Source organism: Phacochoerus africanus, chromosome 7 (assembly GCF_016906955.1).
Source record: "Phacochoerus africanus isolate WHEZ1 chromosome 7, ROS_Pafr_v1, whole genome shotgun sequence".
NCBI classification, from domain to species: Eukaryota; Metazoa; Chordata; class Mammalia; order Artiodactyla; family Suidae; genus Phacochoerus; species Phacochoerus africanus.
The window spans coordinates 87,391,242-87,415,132 of NC_062550.1; the positions used below are offsets into that span (position 1 = coordinate 87,391,242).

The 23,891-nt window shown below is 41.7% G+C and overlaps 1 protein-coding gene across 4 annotated transcripts in view; it reads right to left on the reverse strand.

The window, feature by feature from the left end:
* Positions 1 to 23,891, reverse strand: part of NR1H4 (nuclear receptor subfamily 1 group H member 4) — a 77,014-nt gene that overhangs the window by 18,573 nt on the left and 34,550 nt on the right. For 2 of the 4 annotated variants that reach the window (XM_047788197.1, XM_047788195.1), the window contains 5 exons: positions 21,008 to 21,373; positions 6,106 to 6,246; positions 4,050 to 4,183; positions 1,979 to 2,077; positions 1,548 to 1,647 (listed from right to left, as the gene is read on the reverse strand). In XM_047788197.1, coding sequence (XP_047644153.1) covers positions 1,548 to 1,647; positions 1,979 to 2,077; positions 4,050 to 4,183; positions 6,106 to 6,246; positions 21,008 to 21,373 — 840 coding nt within the window. Of the gene's footprint in view, positions 1 to 1,547; positions 1,648 to 1,978; positions 2,078 to 4,049; positions 4,184 to 6,093; positions 6,247 to 21,007; positions 21,374 to 23,891 lie in introns of all 4 variants that reach the window. The other 2 variants (XM_047788196.1, XM_047788194.1) reach the window with 1 other exon arrangement.

Below are 23,891 nucleotides of genomic sequence, written 5' to 3' on the forward strand. Positions count from 1 at the left end.
AGCTACCTTCTTATGGATAAGATTCTTTTTGGTCTTCAATTATTTCTTGGTTCAATACCAACTGACCATTTGAACCGAAAAACTTTTTTTTCTGTAAACAATCAAGAAGGCCATATTCCTCCTTTCCCAATTCTTCCCCCCACAGTTTTTACTCTTGTGCAATCTTATTTTTGATCAAGATAGCCTTCAGCTAAATTAGCATATAACAAATTAAGTTTCTCTTCCATTGTTAATAAAGAAATGAGAGAATATTAATGTTTCAATGATAACGAGAACTTTCTCCTCACATTTTATGACTTTTACATAAGCTTATGTCTATCCATGACACATTTAATAAAACAATAGCATAATGCTGGAAAAGGAGAGCAAATTAAACTGTCTAATTAAAATCTGTCATCAAAAGTTACCTTTTGTAATTTAATATTACAATGTTATGCCGCTATACAAAGTATTTATTGTACTCTACTAAACTATGGAATTCTATTGCACTAACATGTTTTTAAAACAGGGAAACAACTTAAACTATTAGCTTAGCATTGATAGTGTGGCTGAAGGAATGGGGCAGTGAAGGTGCTGGGAGATAATGATCTTGAATTCCAGTTTCTATACTGGGACCATCTAAATGATTATGGGTAAGTCCCTCTCCCTCAACCCACACTAAAATTTTTCATCAAGCCCTCCAAACTTTTGAATCTCTCTTCATTTTGTTTCCTCTTCTCTCTCCCACTGCTATTACTTTATTCAAGCTCTCTGCCTGGACTGGTGCAGTAGCATAGTAACTGATCCTCCCTCCCTGCCATCCTTCTCCACTCAAATCCATCTCATGCAAACCCAATAAAGCCATATTTCTATAACATCAAATTCATCCTGCCCCCCCCCCCAAAAAAGCAACCAAAATCTCCTTACCATCCAGGGGATAAGGATTAAATTCCTTGCTTAGGTTCTTTTAAGTCTGGTACCAAATTACCTTATGTCTAACCAAGGCACGCACTACAGACATTATGCTACAGCCACATTGAATCTTCTCTTCTACCTCTTATCCTATTCTTGTTCATGCTGCATTCCATTTTCACAAGCAGATGTCTCTTCTTGGAGTGCCCTTTCTCTTTCATATCACTGGGAAAACTCCTCTTTCCTTTTCACCCAACTCAAATATGATTCTTTCTGAAGCCTCCCTGTCTTTCTCTGATACAATTAGGAACCACTTTCTCTCTGTTCGAACAATGCTTTGTGCTATATTTTACATTGTAGCCCTTTATCACTATCCTTGAAGGTAATTGTTAGGTTCTTACTAGAGAGTAGGTAGCAAAAATTGCTTGTTAAATGAATAAATGGGTGAATGATAACACTGCAAAGTCCTAGTTTTTACTCAATTTGGAGAATTATCATAAACAATTTAAAATATCCTACCTGGCCCTCATATTTCATGTTTATAGTTTTAGACACATTAATCTAAAGCAAATGTGAGATGATTCCCATTTTACTATGAGCAGACCTGCCTCTCAGTGTCACAGTGTAGCACAGAAGGAACTACATGTAAAAAATACCTGGAAGTTTTTTTGTGAATTCTACGAGGACCTGTACATGACTGGTAGCCATTTCAGTTAAAATGAGAAAATTTTCTTCTGCACTGAATTCTTCCTTTAACTAAAGTGTAAGAAAAAAGCAAATGATGAATAAGTAGGTAGAAGGAGAAATCAATATATAATTATCAGACTACAGAATTACGTTTAGATAATAAAATTTAAGAGCAAGTTCATATTTTTCAGATTCTTGGAAAACAATTACTATTATCAAGTTAGATATGAGACTTCTTACTCTCTGTTTAATGTTGCAAAAAGTTTAAATGCATAGCTTAAATTCTAAGCCCTAATCATTTTAAAGTAACATATTCATATGTAAATTCGACCTGCAAGATAGTAAGAGCTCTAGAAAAATATTAACTTTAGGCCCATGTGTTTTCAGATATTGTACATACAATTTTATTTGTTATTTCCTGAGGCATCCTCTGCTTACTATATGAATCCATGATATAATGAAGAAGATTCTGTTGATCTGGGGTGAGTTCAGTTTTCTCCTACACTGGCAAAAAAATAAAAGGTGTTAGGGAAGGTGGTTATGAGGAATTTTTCTCATATAGACATTCATCTGGAGTAAACCACTGGCAGAAATTGTTGAAAAAAGCCCTAAATATGGCAGAAACTATGCATGCTTTCTGTTATAATGTGTAATTCCTTTCTCTGGGACCTTGGGCAAGCCACATCACATTTCACTAAATTTGTCCCAAGTAGCTAATTTTCCTATATATAAAATAAGCATAACAGGAGTTCCCGTCATGGCTCAGTGGTTAATGAACCTGACTAGGATCCATGAGGATGCGGGTTTGATCCCTGGCCTCGCATAGTGGGTTAAGGATCTGGCGTTGCTGTGGGCTGTGGTGTAGGTCACAGAGTGGCTCGGATCTCATGCTGCTGTGGCTGTGGTGCAGGCCGGCAGCAACAGCTCTGATTCGACCCCTGGCCTGGGAACCTCCATATGCCATGGGTGTGGCCCTAAAAAGACAAAAAGATCAAAATAAATAAATAAATGGATAACAAAATATTCCTTTCACACATTTCTTGTGAATAAATAATAATCTGGATATGAAGCCTAATGGGCCCATTCACAGAGAAGTTAGTGACAGTTAAAGGTTTATTCATAACTAAGAACCAGTTCCCAAATATAAATTGGAGAATCCATGTAAGCATAGTTAACTTGGAACCAACTGCAGCCCATGGACCAAATCCACTTGCTTTTGTAAATTTATTGCAGCACAACCACACTCACTGCTTCTGTACTACCCTGGCAGAGCTGAGTAGTTTTCATAGAGCCATGTGGCCAAAGCCTAAAACATCTGGCCCTTTATAGAAATTTTGCTGCCTCCTGAAGCAGTGAATCATCAATCTGGACCATTCAGACCCCAAACACCTCTTTCTCCCCATTAACATCTTTTGATGAGTGTGAAAAATTGTGTCAACTCGTTACTTCCTCTCCCGAAGTGTCAGTGACAAGCATGATGGCAAAAATTATACCGTTGGCCCTTAATGCAGGGTTTGAACTACATGGGTTCATTTATACACAGATTTCTTTCACTAAACATGTTCTGCTGCCCTTCAGAATCTGTGGTTGGTTGAATGTGCAGATGCAGCATTAAGGTTACTGGAGCTCCAGCTTGTGAAATTTATGTGGATTTTTGACTCCCGAGGGTGAACGCGCTAACCACCCTCCCCATGCTGTTTAAAGATCAACTGTGCTTTTTACAAAAAAACTATTTTTTTCTGACGTGAATACAAGATAACACAGTTGCAAAACTCAATGTGGAGAAAGTTTGCTCTGTCAGTAGAATAATAAATATGGAGAAGAGTGCAACTTGAACAATCGTGGATTATTGATTTTTCAACTGATGCAAATTAAAATTCCTCCAAAGCTCCAGGGCATTATCACAATGTGTTTAGCTAAGCATCCAAGATGCGGTTCCTCTGTTTTGTCCTGAGTAGCTCAAGGGATTTTTTTGAGCAATTATAACTTCGGTGGGAAGAGCTTTTCTCTGTTGATCCACAGATGTGTATTCACTCTGTTTTACTCCTTGATAATGACTGATCTACAAGTCCCTATTGAATCCACTACCCTTCTGGTCTGAATCTCCCTTCTCAATAAAATAAGGGGAAAAAAACGTCATCAAAACTCAGTTACCCCAAACCATTCCCAAAGGTTAACTCTGGGAAGCAGGAGTAAAATGGAGTCAGGGAGAGAGAATTTTCACTTACTGAACTCCAAGCATGTAAATGCTACCATTTGAATTTTGACACTGAAGCATGTATTCCTCTCCTGATTAAAAAGCAAAGGAGAAACCCATGTGATGAACACTTAAAAATGAAATCCTGCTTGTGGCTGTCCTGGATTGAAAGCCAACCTACCCCTCGCCCCCTGCCCCCCATGTCACTATATCCTAGAAGCTCAGCTGCCACTGGCCTGGCAGACACCCTTGCCCGTCAATTGCGCATCATTACCCTGCAAGACTTAGTTGTTGAGGTCACTTGTCGCAAGTCACGTCCTTCGCCGTCTTCACCAATGGTCTGATCTGCATGCTGCTTCACGTTTTTTCTCAGTCGTTTAGATTTACACTGAATTTCAGTTAACAAGCCTGTAAAACAAACAAACAAACAAACAGAGAGACTTCATCAACCACAGAAAGTCCAGTTGAGAGTGTGGCCATGAGGCACCTGAGGTGTAGCTGGCTCAGAAGTCCTCCTGTGCCATTTGGCACAGAGCTAATTCTACTTTAACACTTGGCCTTGAACAAGAAATGCATCTCCTGTGATTCTCAGTTTCTTTGATTAAATGGAGGTAATATTTACCACGCAGAGTTTTGCACAGATTAAATGTTATCAGGCCATTTTTAAAAATAAGTTTATACAAAAAAACTTGTTATGCCAAGCAGTGTGCAAGCAAGGTATTCATTAAAAAAGGTGAATGACACACTCCCTCTTCCTGGTCTAGGGGACCTTAAAATCTAGTGTTTCCAAGCACAGTATTAATATTACTTATCATTGATATTTATGTAACCGTGCCATAGGAAACATACTCAGTTTCACATTAAACATAAAAGGAGATGGGCGGAGTAAAATCATGTCAACATCCTTTAGGGAGAATTTTGTGAGTCCTGCTAATTTTCGGAATTGAACAAATTATTGAGAATATAAAGATGAAAATAACTCAAGGGGGCTTTGAAATTTTCTTTTGCATAATCATACGACATCATCATGAATTTACACTTGAACAGAACTATTAAAATAATGGAGACTAATCGCCCATGTTGCCTTTTAATGTCCTTAGTCTCTCCGTTTTAATGAAACCAAGTTCCAGGAACTTCTTGGTCCAGGGCATTTATTTCACAGGATCATACAAAAAGCTCTGTTCCTGGATGAGTTTGTGTTCATAAATACTATTAGAGATTCTCATAGGTGGAGTCGTTAAAAACGCCCTTGGGACTTCACTGGAACAGGCTCATATTTAAGTGATGAGGAACATGAAGCACCCAGGATCAAAGTACACATTTCCACGGCCAGATTGGGTTCCAGCCACAGCCCCTCCTGCAGTCTCCTGTTTCATACACACTCAAAGAGATTGTGATCGGCCACCATAAAACTTTCATCCATCCAGAGCTGGATTATTTACACTGACCTATTTTTTCTCCTCCTGCACGCATTATTTCTCTGGGTCCATCCCAGTTGCCTGCAGTTTGGGAACAATAGAACTGGAGTCACCTTCCAAAGGCTATTATCTCATGTGGCATTCCCTCTCTGAGCGTGATCATTCCCTTGGTGACGTTTGTTTGTCTATTTGTGTTTTGAGGAGGAACAGGACGTATCTCAGAATCTGAGTGGGCTGTAGAATTTGCAGGATGAAAAATTAATATGTTATATACTAGCATGCGTTCCACATTTGGACAAAGATTATGGGTTCTCACAAAGCCAGCAGTTAATACAGTGTCTCTTTATCTGATGGAGGAACCAAATTATATTAAAACTCGGAGTAGTTAATTTCCTGTGTAAACCTATACAAATTGGTTCAAAGATGCACTAGGAGAAGAAGGATTCTTAATAAAATGACTTGGTTTAAAACTCTATTTAGACAATTCAGAGGCGGTTATACCTTATAAAGCATTCTTAATTTTTCCTACAACTGTGAATTTGTCTAATTAAACAATAAATAAGAAGGATATTAAATCCTATTTGGAGGAAACTTTTAGACCATTATTCTTTGTAGCTTATTAAAACATGTTACTTTAGCTGTGTGTTAAAGCCACTTCACTTTCACATATCATTCATTGCAACCATGAACAACAAAACACAGCTGTTTGCTTCGGGTGCACAAAATGCCCTTCGGCTGACAGTCTGGACAATTCCAGTGGTTCATTATCTTTTTCAAGAATTTAGATGCCTCAGTAAGTCCTTTCTTTAATATGTGATGTTCCGTCCTAATCATATGAGTTACCTGACATCTGCCTCCTTAAGAGATTTTTAGTGGAATTTAATTGCTTGCTGCGAATACCTGTATACATACATTCAGCCAACATTCCCATCTCTTTGCATTTCCTTAGTCGACACTCCTGGCACTTCCTTCGCATGTACATGTCCATCACACAGTTGCCCCCATTTTTACACTTGTACACAGCATTTTTGGTAATGCTTCTCCGGAAGAAACCTGTGGAAGAAGCGCAGAAAGGAGTAAGTGGTTCCTAACAACCTCCTTGGATTGAGAGATGCCAGAGCATTGTCTGGTGAACCCCTGCAGGACCCCCGGGTCATCCTTGAGCATACTGATGGATGACAAAGGTATTTTCAGCTGCATTTCATGGTCCAGGAGGCTGCTGTCTTTAATCTGTCTCTCAAAAATAAAGGCACATTCGATTTCTAGCCTCTCCTAGGAAAAATCTGAATTTGTTCTCAAAGATAGATTACTGTCATGAGTGTATCTTTATTGGGAGATAATAGTGCTAATGAGCTCTGGGCACTGGTGAACACGCCATCCTTGCCCTCTCACAGTTGACTGGTTGATTGAGAATAAAGAGATGCAAACAACCAAACGAGAGAAATTTCATGTTCCTGGGCTGTGCTGGAGTTATGGGGGTGGGAGGAAGGCTGACTGAATGGTCAGTTCTGATGCTGAGGTCAGAAGCTAACTCTTGAAAAATAAGTGGCTGCTGACCAGACACATAGGGAGAGGTCAAATTTCAGGTTTCAATTCAGTACTTACTGTATCCAGCTTGCTATGATAATAACCATGCCAATCTTAGTTTAAAAGTAAACATCTCCCCTGTGGGGAGTATAGCTGCAGCTGCAATGGCTACAGTTCAGCTGCCTGGACCCAGGGAGGGGGCTGACTGGCTGCCTTTCTGCTTCTCCTCTTCCTCCATCCATGAAATTGGGTGACCAGAGTTCCTGACACTTTTAGAGTCGAGGTGGAGTGGTGAGCAGGGGGAGGATTGTGGGAGGCAGGGGAAGAAGTGATTGGAAAGTGCCCACTTGCCTGGTGTTGTTAGAAGCTGGTTTGTACCCAGCAAGATTCTGAAACTGACTCTTCTCCCTTGGGCTGGCATCTTCCCATCACTGGCATCCTTTCCTCTGCAGTTCCTTAATGAGGGCAAATATACCTCTATTCTAGCCCATGGCTTGTATCTCCTTCTTCCACAACTAGGAATTTGGCACACCTCCACCCTCCTTATTCCAAGGCCCCTCCACGTGGCCCTCTTGGCACAGATTTAAGCCCATGCCAGTTTTCTCTGCTCCAACAAACTCAGAGAAAACGTCTCCCACTCTCTATAAGCACTCCGCCATCTGCCTTCTTGCCCATTGAACTTCTCAGATGAAAGGCAGATGCCAATCTCGTGTCCCTCAGCTGTAGCAGATACATGTCATTCTCCTCGAGTGAGCCTGTTGAGGACCTTCCCATGGGCCTGGGGCAGCAGAGCCTCCTTAGTGTACAGACATTACCTGGGGGTGGGGGGGGAACAGGTTTTTCTAATTTACACAAAAGTCCCACACTTTCCAGTGGTGGTGCCTAGGGGCAGACAGCCACACACCATACCTACCCTTTTGCAACGGGGATGTGGCATTCCTAGCACACTAGTCACATACTCCAAAATCTTTAAAGGCCTCTCTCTAATTTCTAACCCCTGCCCACTTCATACCCTCAAAGTAGGCAAGGTATTTAACTAGCTCTTGACTATCCACCACAAGATGGGCTCACTTTGGAATACAGCATCTATTGTCTTCATGCTCTGCCAAAACTGAGGCAGCAGTAGCCTTCTTATTTTCCCAGCCTGTTGGAATAATAGCTGACATTGATTGAGCACCCAGTAGCTGTTCTAACCACTTCACCTGCATTTATTTAATCATCATATCAATTTTATGAGGAAGATAATATCATGTGTCCCCATGTTACAGATGAAGAAAAAAGGTAGAGAGAGGTTAAGTCTGTTGGCCATAATCATATGATTAATAAGTGGACTAGAAAGATTCAAATCCAGGTAGTCATGTACCAAAGCCCACACTCCTAACCACTGTGCTGGAAATGCCCCTCCTGGGTTATAAGAGAGTAGAATAACTTAATATTAACTACCTACTCTTTGAAAGCTGCATTCTCTGACCCAGGGGCACACCAAAGTGAAGAAAACATCCCTAGTCCTCAGAGGAAATTCACAACACAATGCAATATAGAGTGATAGGGTAGCTAATTAAGTAATAAATTGGAATAAATTGGATAGCTAATTAAATAATAAATTGTTGTGATGTAGATGAAAAAGTGATCATTTCACAGCCACACTGAATGCATGTGAAGGTTGTGCCACATTGAAGGAGAGAGAAATTCCATCATAGACTTGGAGACTTGCACATTTGCTATGATAATTTTCCAAGCAGAAGACAAAAAAATTGCTCTAAAAAAATCACTGTAATATGACAATTTCCCAACAGCTAGAAGTCTGGAGTCTTGAGGAAAAGGCATTATAGGGGCTGGGAATGGCCCTGATTAATTCCAAGTTTGGAGGACTCACAGAAGAATTCATGTAGGAGGTAGAACTTGAGCTGGACCTTGACGAATACGCAGGATTTTGAAATACGACTTTGAGGGAGAAAGGACGTTCTGGGACATAAGCAAAGGCACAGAGTTACTGAAATTCCAAGGGAGGGTAGACAATCCATTTTGATGAGAGGGAGAGTGTGGGGAGAATTAGTGGAAAATGGGTGGGGCATGCAGTGGGACAGAGCCCAAATGTCCTTGAACTCCAGGCAAAAGAGTTGAGTCTTTATCCAGGAGAGAAAGAGCAGCCTTTAGAAGGTTTTGGCAAGGGAGGGTCTAACGCAACCTGCCTGGTGGGAAGATTCCTTGGGGCAAAGTCAGGAAAGGTGACACAGGGAGCCTGGAGGCTGAACTAGCTGGGCAGGAGGAGGGAGGAGGAGAACAGGGAGGAGGAACCAGAGGAACTTTCAGGACTTGATAACTAGCTCCACCTGAAAACAGGCTGAAGAAAAAGTTTAAAATGAGATGTCAAGGTTAAAAAAAGTCATGGACTTATGAATTTGTCAGCTGGTGTAACTTTTAGCAGGAAAGATGTCACCATTTTCCTAAATGTCAAATCCAACCACATAAAGTCTTAAAAAAGACTCTGATTCAGATCAATGTTGATATTGAGAGAGCAAATACCAAATCATTTCAAAAGAAAACTATAGGCAAAAAAAAAAAAAAAAGAAGAATTTTTTTTCCTGGCACCAAATGATTGAGCTCAATGACCACTTCAGCCTATCTGAGTCAATCTTCCCACTAAGCTGCAGCCCCTCCCAGGGATGATTTCCTTTGAAGCCACAATAGATACCGATTGCTTGATAATTAACAGAAATAAAATTCCTTGTTCCAAGATGAGTCAAAGGAACAACGCAGGTTTTTTTTTTTTTTTTTTTTTTTTACTCCGGTATTAACTGAGAAAGAAGTCATTATCATCTCAATAGCCAAGTTAATTAGCTTTCACTCTGAGGTGACAACACAATATTATCAATATATCACTTAAATATGGATATATATACTGTATTTATACTTATGCAAATCAATCTCTACACATCCCTCTGCCTCTATCTCGTGCCTATTCAACAATGCCCATATCAGAAAAGTCATTTGAAAATGAATGGAAAGGAAATTCACTGAGGAGCAGAGGCTCCCTGGTAATAAAAGACAGAATAGACAGGGCTGGCATTGCCATCTGAGGAGTGTGTAGCACTAGGGGGATTCCTGGGAGGCAGGCAAATATCTACAGGATGGTAAAATGGACCCCTCAGTTATGCAGAATATTGTGCATCCTGCTTCTTTATACAGAAAGAACCCCTATACCCTCCCCCACACCCAAATCACACACATACCTTGCACACACAACACACATGTGCATACCGGACTGACAGTAGGCTACCCATTACTTTGAAATCAATCAAATGTTGCCTGGTGTTTATACGTTTCAGTGTCTCCTTGCTGTTGAAACAGCAACAAACCCACAGAGCTGAGCAACAAGTTATCTTAATATCCAATATGGCCTCAATAGAGTCAGCCTTTGGTTCCGCCTCAGCAGACCAAAGAATAAAAGGACTCCACCACCCACTTATCTTGGACTGGTTTTGTATCAGGCGCTGTTAAACACCTTGCATATGGTGTTTTACTTAACACTCATAAGAATCCGATGAGGTAGATCCTATTCTTATCTCCCTCTTACTGATAAGGAGACTGAGTTAGACAGAAATTAAGTCATTTGCTCAAGGTCTTGCAGATAGCAAATAGTAGAGCACAGATTTGAACCCTGATAGGCTCCGTTCCAAACGCTATGGTCTTAATCACTATATTTTTCTATCCTAGTAAAGATCTTACATTCCTGAAAATTGTATTTTGACATTAATCTCCACAAATCCCATACTTCGTGTTAAATGCTCCAGAGTTTCATCACCATCTCCAAAACTCCTTTGGAAGCATCTTATTCTCCCTCCCCAACCCCAGCTGTCTTCTTCACTTATGTCTCACTGGTAGAAAGCTGTAAAGTAGCACAAACTAGAGAAAAGGGTTGCCAATCCTAGACCATGTAAGCCCTAAAATTCTTAGGCTGAAGCCTCAACCTCCAATGTTACTGTATTTGGAAATAGGACTTTTAAGAAGGTAATTACTATTAAACAAGGTCCTAAAGCAGGGCCCTGATAGACCTTCCAACAGGACCAGAATCTTTGTAAGAAATAGAGACACCAGGGAGGCATGAGCAAGAAAAAGCCTTGTGAGGACACAGTGAGAAGCAGCCACCTGCAAGTCCAGGACAGAGGCCACGGGAGAACCAAACTTGCCAATACCATGATCTTGGACTTCTGGCCTTCTGAACCTTGTGAAAATAAACTTCTGCTGTTTAATCCAAACAAAACAAAACAGGTAACGTAAGCTTTGGTTTCTATCACACAATTTCTTAGATTTCTTCAATTCTTCTCCTTGAGCTGCTTGCTGAAATTTTTAGAACTCGATAATACACTCCTGATCACCTGGCAGGAGCTCTTTTAGATCACTGTTTTTTGAAAAAGCAAACTGTGGAGTTCCCATAGTGGCTCAGTGGAAACGAATCTGACTAGCATCCATGAGAACACAGGTTCGATCCCTGGCCTCGCTCAGTGAGTTAAGGATCCGGCATTGCCCATTGCTGTGAGCTGTGGTGTAGGCCCATAGCTAAAGCTCCAACTTGACCCTAGCCTGGGAACTTCCATGTGCCATGGGTGCGGCCCTAAAAAGAAAAAAAGATAAAAGCAAACTTTCAAACTTTTGCAATGACAAAAATCATTCTTGCCTATTTAGTTTTTGCTAATTGTTGCTTTTAAGGATTTTTTTCCCCCTAATCTCTTAGGGAGCCACAGGAAAAAAAAAAAAAGTCCACCTGTCTTTTTTTTTTTTGTCTTTTTGCCTTTTCTAGAGCTGCTCCTGTGGCACATGCAGATTCCCAGGCTAGGGGTCTAATTGGAGCTGTACCCTCCAGCCTATGCCACAGCCACAGAGACTCGAGATCTGAGCCACGTCTGGGACCAACACCACAGCTCACGGCAACACCAGATCCTTAACCTACTGAGCAAGGGCAGGGTTCAAACCCGCAACCCCATGGTTCCTAGTCGGATTCGTTAACAACTGAGCCACGACGGGAACTCCTTCCAATGCTTACTTTTAATCACTACAATTTCTAATAGTTTCTTGTTCTTAAATAAGTTTAAAAAGAACTGACTTGGAATTACTCTGGGAGGTTGCTTACATGTATCCTACACACCACAACTGTTCCAATAATTTTGGAATCTCTTCTAAAACCTGAGTATTAAGTCCAATGCCGGTTCACTATCTTATATAAAAATATGTGGACAATGCTGCCCCCATTTACTCATGAATGCCCTTTAAGAATTCTACCATTCTCTCACTGATAGTCGAGGCTCTCCTGGCATGGGGACAATTGTGAGTGACACTGACCTATTTGGGAATGCAACCATTGGAAATACCCAGTCAGATGCAGATCAGTTCTGTTCGCTGAGGTTTGAGGTTTGAATTGAAATTCATGCGGACATCAGCACATTTCCATATGCTCCACTGATAACTGAGGGGGAGAGGAAGCTCTCGGTTTAATCTAGGGCCGGGAACAAATGGCAGTCATTGTCACTCAGCATCATGCTTGTGTTTTGCAGTTATTAATTTTTTTTAAAAAAATTCAAAATTTATCTCGTAGATGCCATAAATGCCTACAACAAAGAAAAATGCTCATGAAAATTAAAATATGTCTAACAAACAGGTATAGAGGCCAGGGAAATCAGGAAGTTTAAAAGTGATCTCAGAATTTTAAAAATTTTTCTCCTGTGTGTGTGTGCGCATGTATGTGTGAGAATGGTAGGGTGTAGGTGTGTGTGTTTGTGTGTGTGTGTTTTATGAAATATCTGCAGTGAAGTCCTAAGGCATGAGAGCTATCAGGATCTTCACATAAAAAAATCTAATTTAATCTTCAGACAGACTGTGTGAAATAGATATTATACCCAATTTGCAGATTGGAGGCTCAGAAAAGTTACGTATTCCATCAACGAAGGATAGGCTAGCTGGGTGTGTGCACCTTCTCCCGTAAAGGCAGGAGAGTTGAACACAGTCTTTCTCAGACTCCCTTGCTGCTACATGTGGATATGACTTAAGCTCTGCCAAACATCTGCCCTTGTAAGATAACTGAAAAGTGGACGTGAAATAGGAGCTGTGCTTTTGTTTCTGTTGTCTCTCCTTTGCTGTGGCAGCATCTTGGACTCCAGTTGCTAACCTCCAGGGCACTGAGAGACTAGACTCAGGGCATTCATCTTTCGTATGTGCAGACTGAGCACACGTGCCATGGCTCTCGAGCCAGTCATTGCAGTGAGGGCAGCTTCCCAATCCCTAAATGGCAGCGAAGGTGCCATCTTCCTGGAGTCAACAATTCTTTTTTCCCTCTTTTTTTTTTTTTTTGTCTTTTGTCTTTTTAGGGCCACACCCGTGGCATACGGAGGTTCCCAGGCTAGGGGTCGAATCGGAGCTATAGCTGCCAGCCTACCCCACAGCCACACCAACACCAGATCAGAACCGCATCTGCGAACTACACCACAGCTCATGGCAACGCAGGATCCTTAACCCACTGAGCAAGGACAGGGATCAAACCCGCAACCTCATGGTTCCTAGTCAGATTCGTTTCCGCTGCGCCATGATGGGAACTCCCTGGAGTCAACAATTCTTGTGTTAGCTTCCTGACTCCCTGTGTTTTGAAAAACAACCGCCCTAGTAAGCCACTTCTGCAATGTAGCTTGGAGCAGCCTTGCCTCCTCCTGGAAGCTCAGCATAGAACCCGCTCCTCTGCCCTTCCAACTTCTCCAGTACTAATTCCCCTCTGCTTGAAATCTGTTTTCTGCTTTACTTTGTTGAATTCTGTCTAATATATTAAGCAACTCTTTACTTGGCCAGCAAGTACAGAGCCTAGATTCAACCCACACCTGTCAAACCCCAGTGCTCCCACTCCCTTTGATGGAAGGTTATGGAGTGAAATTCATTTTGCATCTGGTGAGTGCAAATATCCAAAGGGTCAGGAGTGAGGGTGGGGGACAAGTTGCCCAACTGTTAGGCTTGCCCGGCCCGGGGCCCTGGTCTTTGGCTTGTACCCTACACTCTTCTGGGCACCTCCTTCCTATTCATTGAGCTGGAATGACTGTCATGTGTTTTCTCAAGAGAACATATAAAAAGCACAAAAGAGCCAGTGATAGGCTTTTCAGTCACCAAAGCCTAAGCCCTAAGATCCCAGACACTAGAAAAATTTCCTCCAACTGGGAGAGGCGGACAACCAAAGAGCTAAGGCAGGTTAAGGACCTGAGAAAGTCCTGAACTCTGTCCCTCCCAGCCCTAATCTCCAGGCAGAGTCCTGGGATTGGATTTGTGAAAGCTTCTAGGAACTCTGTGTCATTCGGAAACCCTGTAACAGAGGGATTCTTGTGCTCTTTTCCTGGGGCGAACCTGAGGAGGCCCTTGGGGTCCCCTGTTCCCAGCGAGGCACGGGAGCAAGGGACATAGCCCGTGGCTTCTCTGGGCAGTCAGGCATCCCAGTGTGACTCTGTGGCAGCATCAGGAACCTACCCACCTGAGTGACAGGGAAACAGGTGGGGCCAGACAGGAAGGAAGAGCGCTCAGAACATCTGGATGGCACCTCAGAGACCTTTCCCACTGGTGACTGCAGACCAAAAAGAATAGCACCTAGCAGACCCTGGACTGTATTTATAGCACCAAGAACCCCAGCACTGCCCCCAGGGCCCAATCCTCCGCAACGTAACTCATCCTAGGACTCAGACAAAACCCTAGGAAAAAATGAGTAGCATCAGCCTGAATTGAGGCAATCAAGTTTCCACCAGGAATTTGAATTAAAACTGAATTAAATCCAGTTATGCAACATAAGGTTACGTTTCTTGCACACAAACCCTGAATGCTGGGCTCTCTCACTGAACAGCTTCTAGTTAATTCTGATACTTACCCTGGAGAGTTATTGGTCTAGAACAGGAGTTGGCCTGTTTTTTTTATTTTCCAGCCTATTTTTGTTGGCTAAGTCGAGTCACAGCCACGCTTCTTTCTTACATGGCTGAGTTTGCAGTGTCGTGTCATTGCAACAAAGACCACTATGGTGCAAAGCCTACAATATTTACTATCCACCTCTACAGAAAAAAATCCATCAACCCCTGGTGTAGGACATGGGCCCCCCTCATCTCCTTTCTTGCACTCCTGTCATTTTGGGCAGTCTCAAATCAAAATCAGTGAAAAAGCTCTGTCTTCCTCTGCTCTTAAAAATGCATCTACATTCATCAGAGTTCCCACTATGGTGCAATAGATTAAGGCTCCAGTGTTGTCTTAGGTCATTGCAGCTGAGATTCACCCCCTAGCCTGGGAACTTCCATATGCAGAAAAAAAAAAAAATTTTTGCATCCAGATCCAGCTTTTCCCCTTAAATTCCCCAGAGAATCCTTTCTCCTTAGACCCATTTTCTGTCTCCTTGTCTCCTGACCCTGCACTTGCCTCGTAGCCTCCTAGCTCCGACTTCAATGCAGTATCCTTTATGGGCTTCTCGTTCCCACACCTGCTTTTAGAGTTGCTATTTCTTAGGGTTTGTCCTCGGCACTCTGGTCTCCCTCTGTGCCTCTGCTGAGCCTTGGAATTCATCCAGGGAGAACGAGGATTCACTGCAGGGCTCAGCAGTGAGGAGGTGAGCTGGTCCCGGTTACCAGCTTGAGGCTTCATCTCCTTGGCTGGGGCAACACCGATACCGTCTACCTAAATGGGGCGCTCAGTTCTCTTCCTCTGGCCACCGAGTTAGTCAATACTAGTCTTTCACAATTAGCTCAGAGAATAGAGTGATTATTCAGTGGTTATTACTAGACGCTCCAGGGAGTTCCTATTGTGGCCCAGCGGTAACAAACATGACTAGTATCCATGAGGATGCAGGGGTTTTTTTTGCGTTTTTTTAAATTATTACTCAATAAATTTATTACATTTGTAGTTATACAATGACATGAAGATGCAGGTTTGACCCGTGACTTCGCTCAGTGGGTTAAGGACCTGGCCTTGCTGTGAGCTGTGGTGTAGGTCACAGACACGGCTGGGATCCCACATTGCTGTGGCTGTGGCATAGGCCAGCAGCTGAAGCTTTGATTCTTCCATGTGCCCAGGAACTTCCATATGGTTCAGGTTCGGCCCTAAAAAGACAAGCAAACAAAACTTACATATATATATATATGCTCTGGAATTAGACTTTTTTTTTGTCTTTTTTCTGTCTTTTTAGGGCCACACCCATGGCATATGGAGGTTCCCAGGCTAGGGGTCTAATCGGAGCTGTAGCCACCAGCCTATACCATAGCCATAGCAACTCCAGATCTGAGCCGTGTCTGCAACCTACACCACAGCTCATGGCAATGCCAGATCCTTGACCCGCCAAGCAAGGCCAGGGATCAAACCCGCGACCTCATGGTTCCTAGTCGGATTCATTTCCTCTGTGCCACAATGGGAACTCCATGGAATTAGATTTAGAAGCTACACCCTTTCTTAGCTAGGAAGCCTTGAGGAAGTTGATTAACCTCTTGTAATTCACCTTCTTTGTTTATAAAATGGGGATAAGGTATGAGAATTAGTAAGTTCACTACTGAATTGTAGTGAGTACATCACATAAGCTGTGAATTAGCCCTAAATATCAGCTTCTTTTTGAAATGATATTCCTCCCTTTTAACACAGACAGTAATACCTATTTTCCATAGTTGCTGCGGAGACCCAAAAAAATGTTTGTAGACTGCCTGCTGTAAGAATTGGCATGTCATTGGCACTGAAATTTGAAGGTTCATGGGTATATATAACAAGACTTTCTGTTGAATTAGATTTTCAGAATAAACTATTCATGTTCTTTTCTGTTTCCCTGTAAGCAGGAAACGTCACTTAGATTAGACTTTGTATCTTTTTAGTCTGAATTTCTCCTCTTCATTTCCATCCATTGAATTTTCCTCCTAGAGACCTTATGGAGAGCAGCATCCTCATCCTTGAGAATCTCACAGTCACAAACACAACCAAGTAGTTCTCAAAGTTTAACAAGGAGGACTTATTAAATCACAGATGCTTGGGCCCCGTTCCCAGAAATTCTGACCCAGTGGGTCTGGAGTGGGGCCCTCAAAGTTGGATTTCCTGCGACTCCCCATGCAAGGCTGGTGCTTGTGGTCCAGGACCACACGGTGAGTAGCACAGGTCTAAACCAACAAGGGAAAGAGGCCTTTTATAACTTGAGTCAATATCAAATAGACTAAGTCTTGTCACGCAGCTGATACTGGGTCGGGCATCGATATTTATCAAGAAAAGCAGAATGTAGTCACATTGCCACTAGACGTTAACAGATTCTAAGACCACGACAATAATAATAATAATAGGCATTGACTGAGTTTTGACTACGTACAGACTTTTTTCTAAGTCCTTCACGTATATTGAATTTATTTTTGCTTTTTTTATCTTATGGATATCTTTAAGAATTACTAATAGCATCGTCTGGAGCATCTCTATGACTGTCTTACACTGCCATTCAAACTAATTGCCCTCATCTTTGTTTGTGCCTGTGATCTCATTAATAACAAGAAGTATGATTTATTTGTTGAGAGCCAGGAGAAAAAGGCAAAGATAAACTTAATATGCATGGGAGGTTCCCACCTCAGGGATGGCCGAATGGAGTTCTAGATGAGCCAAGGTTTACATGAACTAACTGCTCGAATGGAGAAAAGCAGTGGGGAATTGAGGCCTCATGTGATATGTAGTATACAGGCGTATCAAACTCAAAAGAACGTGTGTGTAACACTTTGGGTAACAAAACTACATAATCTAAGCAGCCTGTTCTGTTGATTTTGCGGTTTAGTTTGTATTTCATTTTGAGAATTATTTTTGTTCTTTTGTTGCATAGAAATCTTCTGCCATCCTAAAAAATAGCATAAGGAATTTGATACGAGCAATTTGAATTACGTCCATTCGAGACACCCAAGAAATTGCTTCCTTCAAGAAACTCCGCATATAACTCAAGTTTGAGAAACTCTATATTATAAAAGTCAGGGGTTTTTTTTTTTGAGCTGAGCCCATGGCATGCAGAAATTCCTGGACCAGGCATCAAACCTGCACCACAGCAGTGACAGTGACGGATACTAACCCACTAGGCCACCAGGGAACTCTTTTTTTTTTTTTTTTTTAAGTACTTTGAACTGAGTAGTCTATCCCAAAGGTTCTCAGTGATGTGAGTCTGCCATTCAGGGGAATTTTAGCAATGTCTTCAAACATTTTTGGTTGTCACAACTAGGCGGTGCTACTGGCATCTAGTGGGTAGAAGACAAAGATGCTGCTAAACATCCCACAATGTATATAAGACACGACTCCACAACAAAGAGTTTTCTGGCCCCAAATGTCAAGAGCGTTGTGATTCTGAAGCCCTGGTCCAACATTCTCTTTCATCAACTCATAACAACAGGAGGAGTGAGATGAACTACGTATATATATATAGTATATATAAATATATATATATTTACTTATGTAATTTACAAACTAGTTTAGAAGAAAAGACATACAGACATGAAATAATTAGAATGTTATAAACAATGGTACCACAGCTTCAGAAGATCAAAAGAAGAACCTTAGAAACCAACTAATGTCATTTCCCATACAATGCAGACATTTCCTATATGAGAATTCAAGCCTAGCCATCTAATCTCTTCTTGAATTCCCATAATAATGAGGGGTTCATTATCGCCTAAGGCAGGAAGCCACTCTCACTGTTGGAAGACTTCTTATTAGTGTCAGAAAATTATTTTTGAAGTAAGCCCCCAGTGTGGCATTCTATAAGCATCATCTTTTGGTCTTCATTTTCACCCTCCAGCATAACAGACCCAGCCACATTTTGACTAGTGCTACTATAAAGCTCTACTTGCTTTATGTAGTCAGTAGTTGATTTCTCAGAGCTACACATAAAACTTTCAGTTTTACTTCTATCCAATTTTCAGGCTGGTCATTTTGAAACTAGTTTATTTTTCTAACCAACAAACAGTTCCTTCCTGCTTCATTTCAACCCTTTTTCTAAACTGTTGCATAAGATTATTTTCATCTCTGTAACTGCCTGCTCACAAAAAAAAAAAAAATTGTTGGAGTTCCCATTGTGGCTCAATGGGTTAAGAATCTGACTAGTATCCATGAGGATGCAGGTTTGATCCCTGGCCTCACTCAGTGGATTAAGGATTCAGAGCTGCAGCTGTGGTGTAGGTCGCAGATGCAGCTCAGCTCTGGTGTTGCTGTAGCTGTGGCGTAGGTCGTCAGCTGCAGTTCCCACTCGACCCCTAGCCTGGGAACTTCCATTTGCCACAAATGAGGCTCTAAAAAGAAAACAAAAAATGTTGGAGTTTCCTGGTGGCCCAGTGGTTCAGGATACAGCACTGTTGCTGCTGTGGCTCAGGTCACAGCTGTGGCATGGGTTCAAACCCTACCCAGGAAATTCCACACGCCATGTATGTAGCCAAAAAGAAATTTCACCAAATATGGGGGTTGTAGTATTTACTTTTATTATTTGGAAGTAGAGAAAAATTAAATATTATAAAAAGTTATGAATGTCTTTCTACAAGGTAGAGTTGTATATACTGTTTCATTGATGAGCATGGATTTTCATTATGTCAAAAAAAAAACAACAAAAAAACAACATTTAGGAGTTCCTACTGTGGCACAGAGGAAATGAATCCAACTAGTATCCATGAGGATGAAGGTTTGATCCCTAGCCTCACTCAGTGGTTTTGGGATCTGGTGTTGCCAGGCAGCTGTAGTGTAAGTCGCAGATGTGGCTTAGATCTGGCGTTGCCATGGCTGTGGCATAGGCTCTGACTGGACCCCAGCCTGGAAACTTCCATATGCCACAGGTGCTGCCCTAAAAAGCAAATTAATTAATTAATTAATTAAAAATCCACATTTATTATGTACCAGACACTGTGTTAGATGCTATGAGGAGTAGCAGGGCTAAAGAAGACCACAATGTATACCTTCAAAGAATTTGTTTATTTTACCTACACAGACTTGAGTCTCCACAAAAAAGGATGAGTGTATTTTTAAGCCATAAATGAGATCTTTTATATTTTCTTTATAGACCTATTTTAACTTTAAAGCTTGGAGCATAAATACCACTTTGGGTTTTTTTTTAAATCTAATGAAATCACGCCAAATTTTGAAGAGGTGACTAATAGAGTTTTACGCGATCTGATCCTTTGAAATTTCAAAGGTTTGAAATGTCTAAGAGTCATTCTTATGTGACTGGGTTCCCTGTTTATTTTTATGGAAACTTTTGGCATCTGGAAACACCAAATTGGCACACCATTCACCATATCCTGCTCAAGGAACAGTTCTTAATCATCTTTCGAAGTCCTAGAAGCTAACAGAGTGCCTCATACATGGTAGACATCCCCTAAATATTTGCGGGATGAACAATTACAAAAATAAATGGATGAACCTACTAGTCCACTATGTTCTTTACTCTGAAATTTTACAAAATTATCATCTGTGACTCATTGGGAGAATGATCACATATGGCTTTATACTGAGTCATTTTCATGTTGCACGTGTTTCATCCACCCTAAATGGATTGCAATTTCATTGGTTCCTCTACAGCATTGCTCATGGACCTCTGTTTCTACTAAGTGAAATATTTTGTTCAACAGAGGCTATTATTACTTCCTTTTTGCCTCCTTTGGCTTTTCTCCCTATTTTTCTCAATAACTAGACTACATGAAAATGTATTTTAAGGTATTTATTGAATATAATCTTATTCTCCTTGACCTTAATTTTAGAAGAAATGAGTTCAGCAATTTCTCTTTCTCTAAAAAGCAAACAAAACCCACAATCATAAATTTCCACTCACAGAGTTCCTGTCGTGGCTCAGCGGTGAGCAAACCTGACTACCATCCATGAGGATGCAGGTTCAATCCCTGGCTTCGCTCAGTGGGTTAAGACTCTGGCGTTACCGTGAGCTGGTAGTAGGCCGGCAGCTGTGGCTCCGATTAGACCACTAGCCTGGGAACCTCCATATGCCATGGCTGTGGCCCTAAAAGACAAAAAGGCTCCCCAAAAATTAAATATATAATTTCTACTCACAATGTGAGAGGTTGTGAATAGAAAAAAAGGTTACTCATGGTCAAGCTAAATACTCTAGTAAGCATTTCATGGAAATCTGTGATATCCCAGTGAAGGCGAAGAGACTAGGAAGAAGGAGGAGCTGAGGAGGAGACAATGGGAAGTTACTGGGCGAAACAGAAGAATCCAGTTTGAGGGATTTCATCAGCTAATAGGGAAAAACCTTTACAAAGAGAAAACTGCCAACCAAAAGGTGCTTGCTTACCTTTGCACCCCTCACAGGTCAGTGCATTATAATGGTATCCGGATGCTCTGTCTCCGCAAACGACACATAGCTCATCCCCTTTTATTCTCCCTGTTGATGCACCCAGTCGGGTCTTCTTTGTCACAGGAATCTCTACTTCCCCAGCCTCTCCCTGGTAGAGAGTCTCAGCAGGCATCCGCCTGAGTTCATATATGCCAGGAGAGTACCACTCTTCAGGCTGCTGGGGGTAGAAACCCAGGTTGGAATAATAGGAAGATGAGGAAATCTGTGGTTGAACTTGAGGAAACGCAACACTGTTGTATTGTGAGTATGGTTCCACTTCGAGATTCTGTCCCAGAGGGCCTGCTGCTTGTTCTGTTAGGACACCTGAACAAAAGTGACAGTGAAACTAGAATTAACATCGGCATCATTCTAGAAAGAAGAGAGGCAGTTGAGTAAATGGTTAGGAGTGTGGGCTCTAAGAAAAGGCTGATATTTAACCATATAGAATTCATGACTATCGGGAGTTCCTGTTATGACTCAGCAGTAACAAAACACGAGGATGGGGGTTCAATCCCTGGCCTCACTAAGTGGATTAAGGACCCGGTATTGCCACGAGCTGTGGTGTAGGTCACAAATGTGGCTTGGATCCTGCACTGATGTGGCTTAGGTGTAGGCTGCCAGCTGCAGCTCCAGATTGGACCCTTAGCCTGAGAACTTCCATATGCTGCAGGTGTACCTCTAAAAAGAAAAAAAAAAAAAAACCTAACAATTTTTTATAGTAAAAAAACTATAGAAAGATTAAATGACAACATTTTAAAAAGCTCAGAAAATATCTGCAACATAGAGGACAGACAAAACTCATAACATTAATATGTAACGAGCTTTTGGTTTTTTTTGTTGTTGTTTGTTTGTCTGTCTTTTTGCCTTTTTTAGGGCCACACCCTCAGCATATGGAGGTTCCCAGGCTGGGGTTGAATCGGAGCTGTAGCCACTGGCCTATGCCACAGCCACTAGCAACGCAGGATCTGAGCCGCATCTAGCAACCTATACCACAGCTCGTGGCAACGCCAGATCCTTAACCCACTGAGCAAGGCCAGGGATCGAACCCACAACCTCATGGTTCCTAGTTGGATTCATTAACCACTGCACCACGACTGGAACTCCAGAGCTTTTGTAAACCAATAAAAAAATACAACATGGAAAAAAAGGAGAATAAACAGGGAGTAGTTTAAAAGAAAAAAGGAGGAGGTGCCATTGTGGCGCAGAAGAAATGAATCTGACTAGGAACCATGAGGTTGTGGGTTCGATCCCTGGCCTCACTCAGTGGGTTAAGGGTCTGGCATTGCTGTGAGCTGTGGTGTAGGTGGCAGTCTCAGCTTGGATCCTGCATTGCTGTGGCTGTGGTATAGGCCAGCAGCTGTAGCTCCAATTCGACCCCTAGCCTGGAAACCTCCTTTTGCCACAGGTGCAGACCTAAAAAGCAAAAAAAGAAGGAAGGAAGGAAGGAGGGAAGGAGGGAGGAAGGAAGAAAGGAAGGAGAAGGAAGGAAAGGAAGGAAGGAAGGAAGGAAGGAAGGAAGGGAGGAAGGAAAGAAGACGAAAAAAGAAGAAAGAAAAAAAGAAAGAAAGAAAGAAAGAAAAAGAAAGAAAGAAAGAAAGAAAGAAGAAAGAAAGAAAGAAGAAAGAAGAAAGAAGGAAAGAAAGAAGGAAATATGAGTAATGTTAAAAAAAACCACTCAACATGGAAAACATTCAACAATCCATGGATAAAGGACAGGCATATATGCAAATTCTGTCTTTTGTCCTTTCTGTCTCGCTAAATCCTGTGAGGTGGGTAACAGTATTAACCCCACTTACAAATAAGCCGTCCGAGGCACAGAGTAGTTAGGCAACTTTATTCCTACCCAACTAAGCAGCTGAGATGTGAACTAGTGGGTCTGACTTTAAAACCCATGTACAGAATTGCTCCTCTCTGGGATAAGTTTCAGATGCTGTGATGCTTTAAAGCAAAATAGTAAAAGCCTTTCTCTTTCTCCCTCTATACTTGAGTTCACAGGTCCCTTTAATGCCTCTGCTCGGAGGGAACCTATAACTAGGCCTGCAAGACTCTGCATGATCTTCTCCTTTCTTTCCTTTCCAGTCACTTCCTGCATTCCAACTTCCACAGTCCTTGAATGTGCCTTGCTACATCCAGCCTCAGGACCTCTCCCATATTCTGCTTTCTGAGTCTGGAACCTTCCTCAACTCAGCCATTCCCTCCAAGAGTGTCAGCTCACTGTTCTCCATTTATCTCTAAGTTGCCCTTTAAATATAGCTTCTCTTGGAAAGTCTGCCCTTTCCCTAGGTCCCTGGGCATCTTGGCTCTGAACTTAGTGATACGCTAACCCTAACCCTAACCCTAACCCTAACCCTAACCCTAACCCTAACCCTAACCCTAACCCTAACCCTAACCCTAACCTAACCCTAACCCTAACCCTAACCCTAACCCTTACCTACCCTGTCAGGGCCTCCCTTCATTCATCTGTAAAGAGAAGACTCCATGCTGGATGACCTTATAATTGTTGTTGTTGTCTTACATCTAAAACCTCTATAAGTATATGACCAAAAGCTTATGGGCTATTAGAATTCAGGGCCTTTCCAAAGTAGAAAATATGTATGTTAAATATCTGTTGAAGAGAATGCTTTCTTTACTGATCCGGGAAACGATTGACAGGACACAGAGTATACAATATCTGTGCAAAGCCAATTTCATCTCTTTCATGCTTAACATATCCAGGTGAAACCAGCACTGGGCCAGTATACCTCACAGTCAAAAAGTTTGGGCAATGGTGCTTTGTCTTATGACCCCAAAATGGAAGAATATTAAACAATGGAATTATTGCAGAAAAGAGAAAAGATAAAAT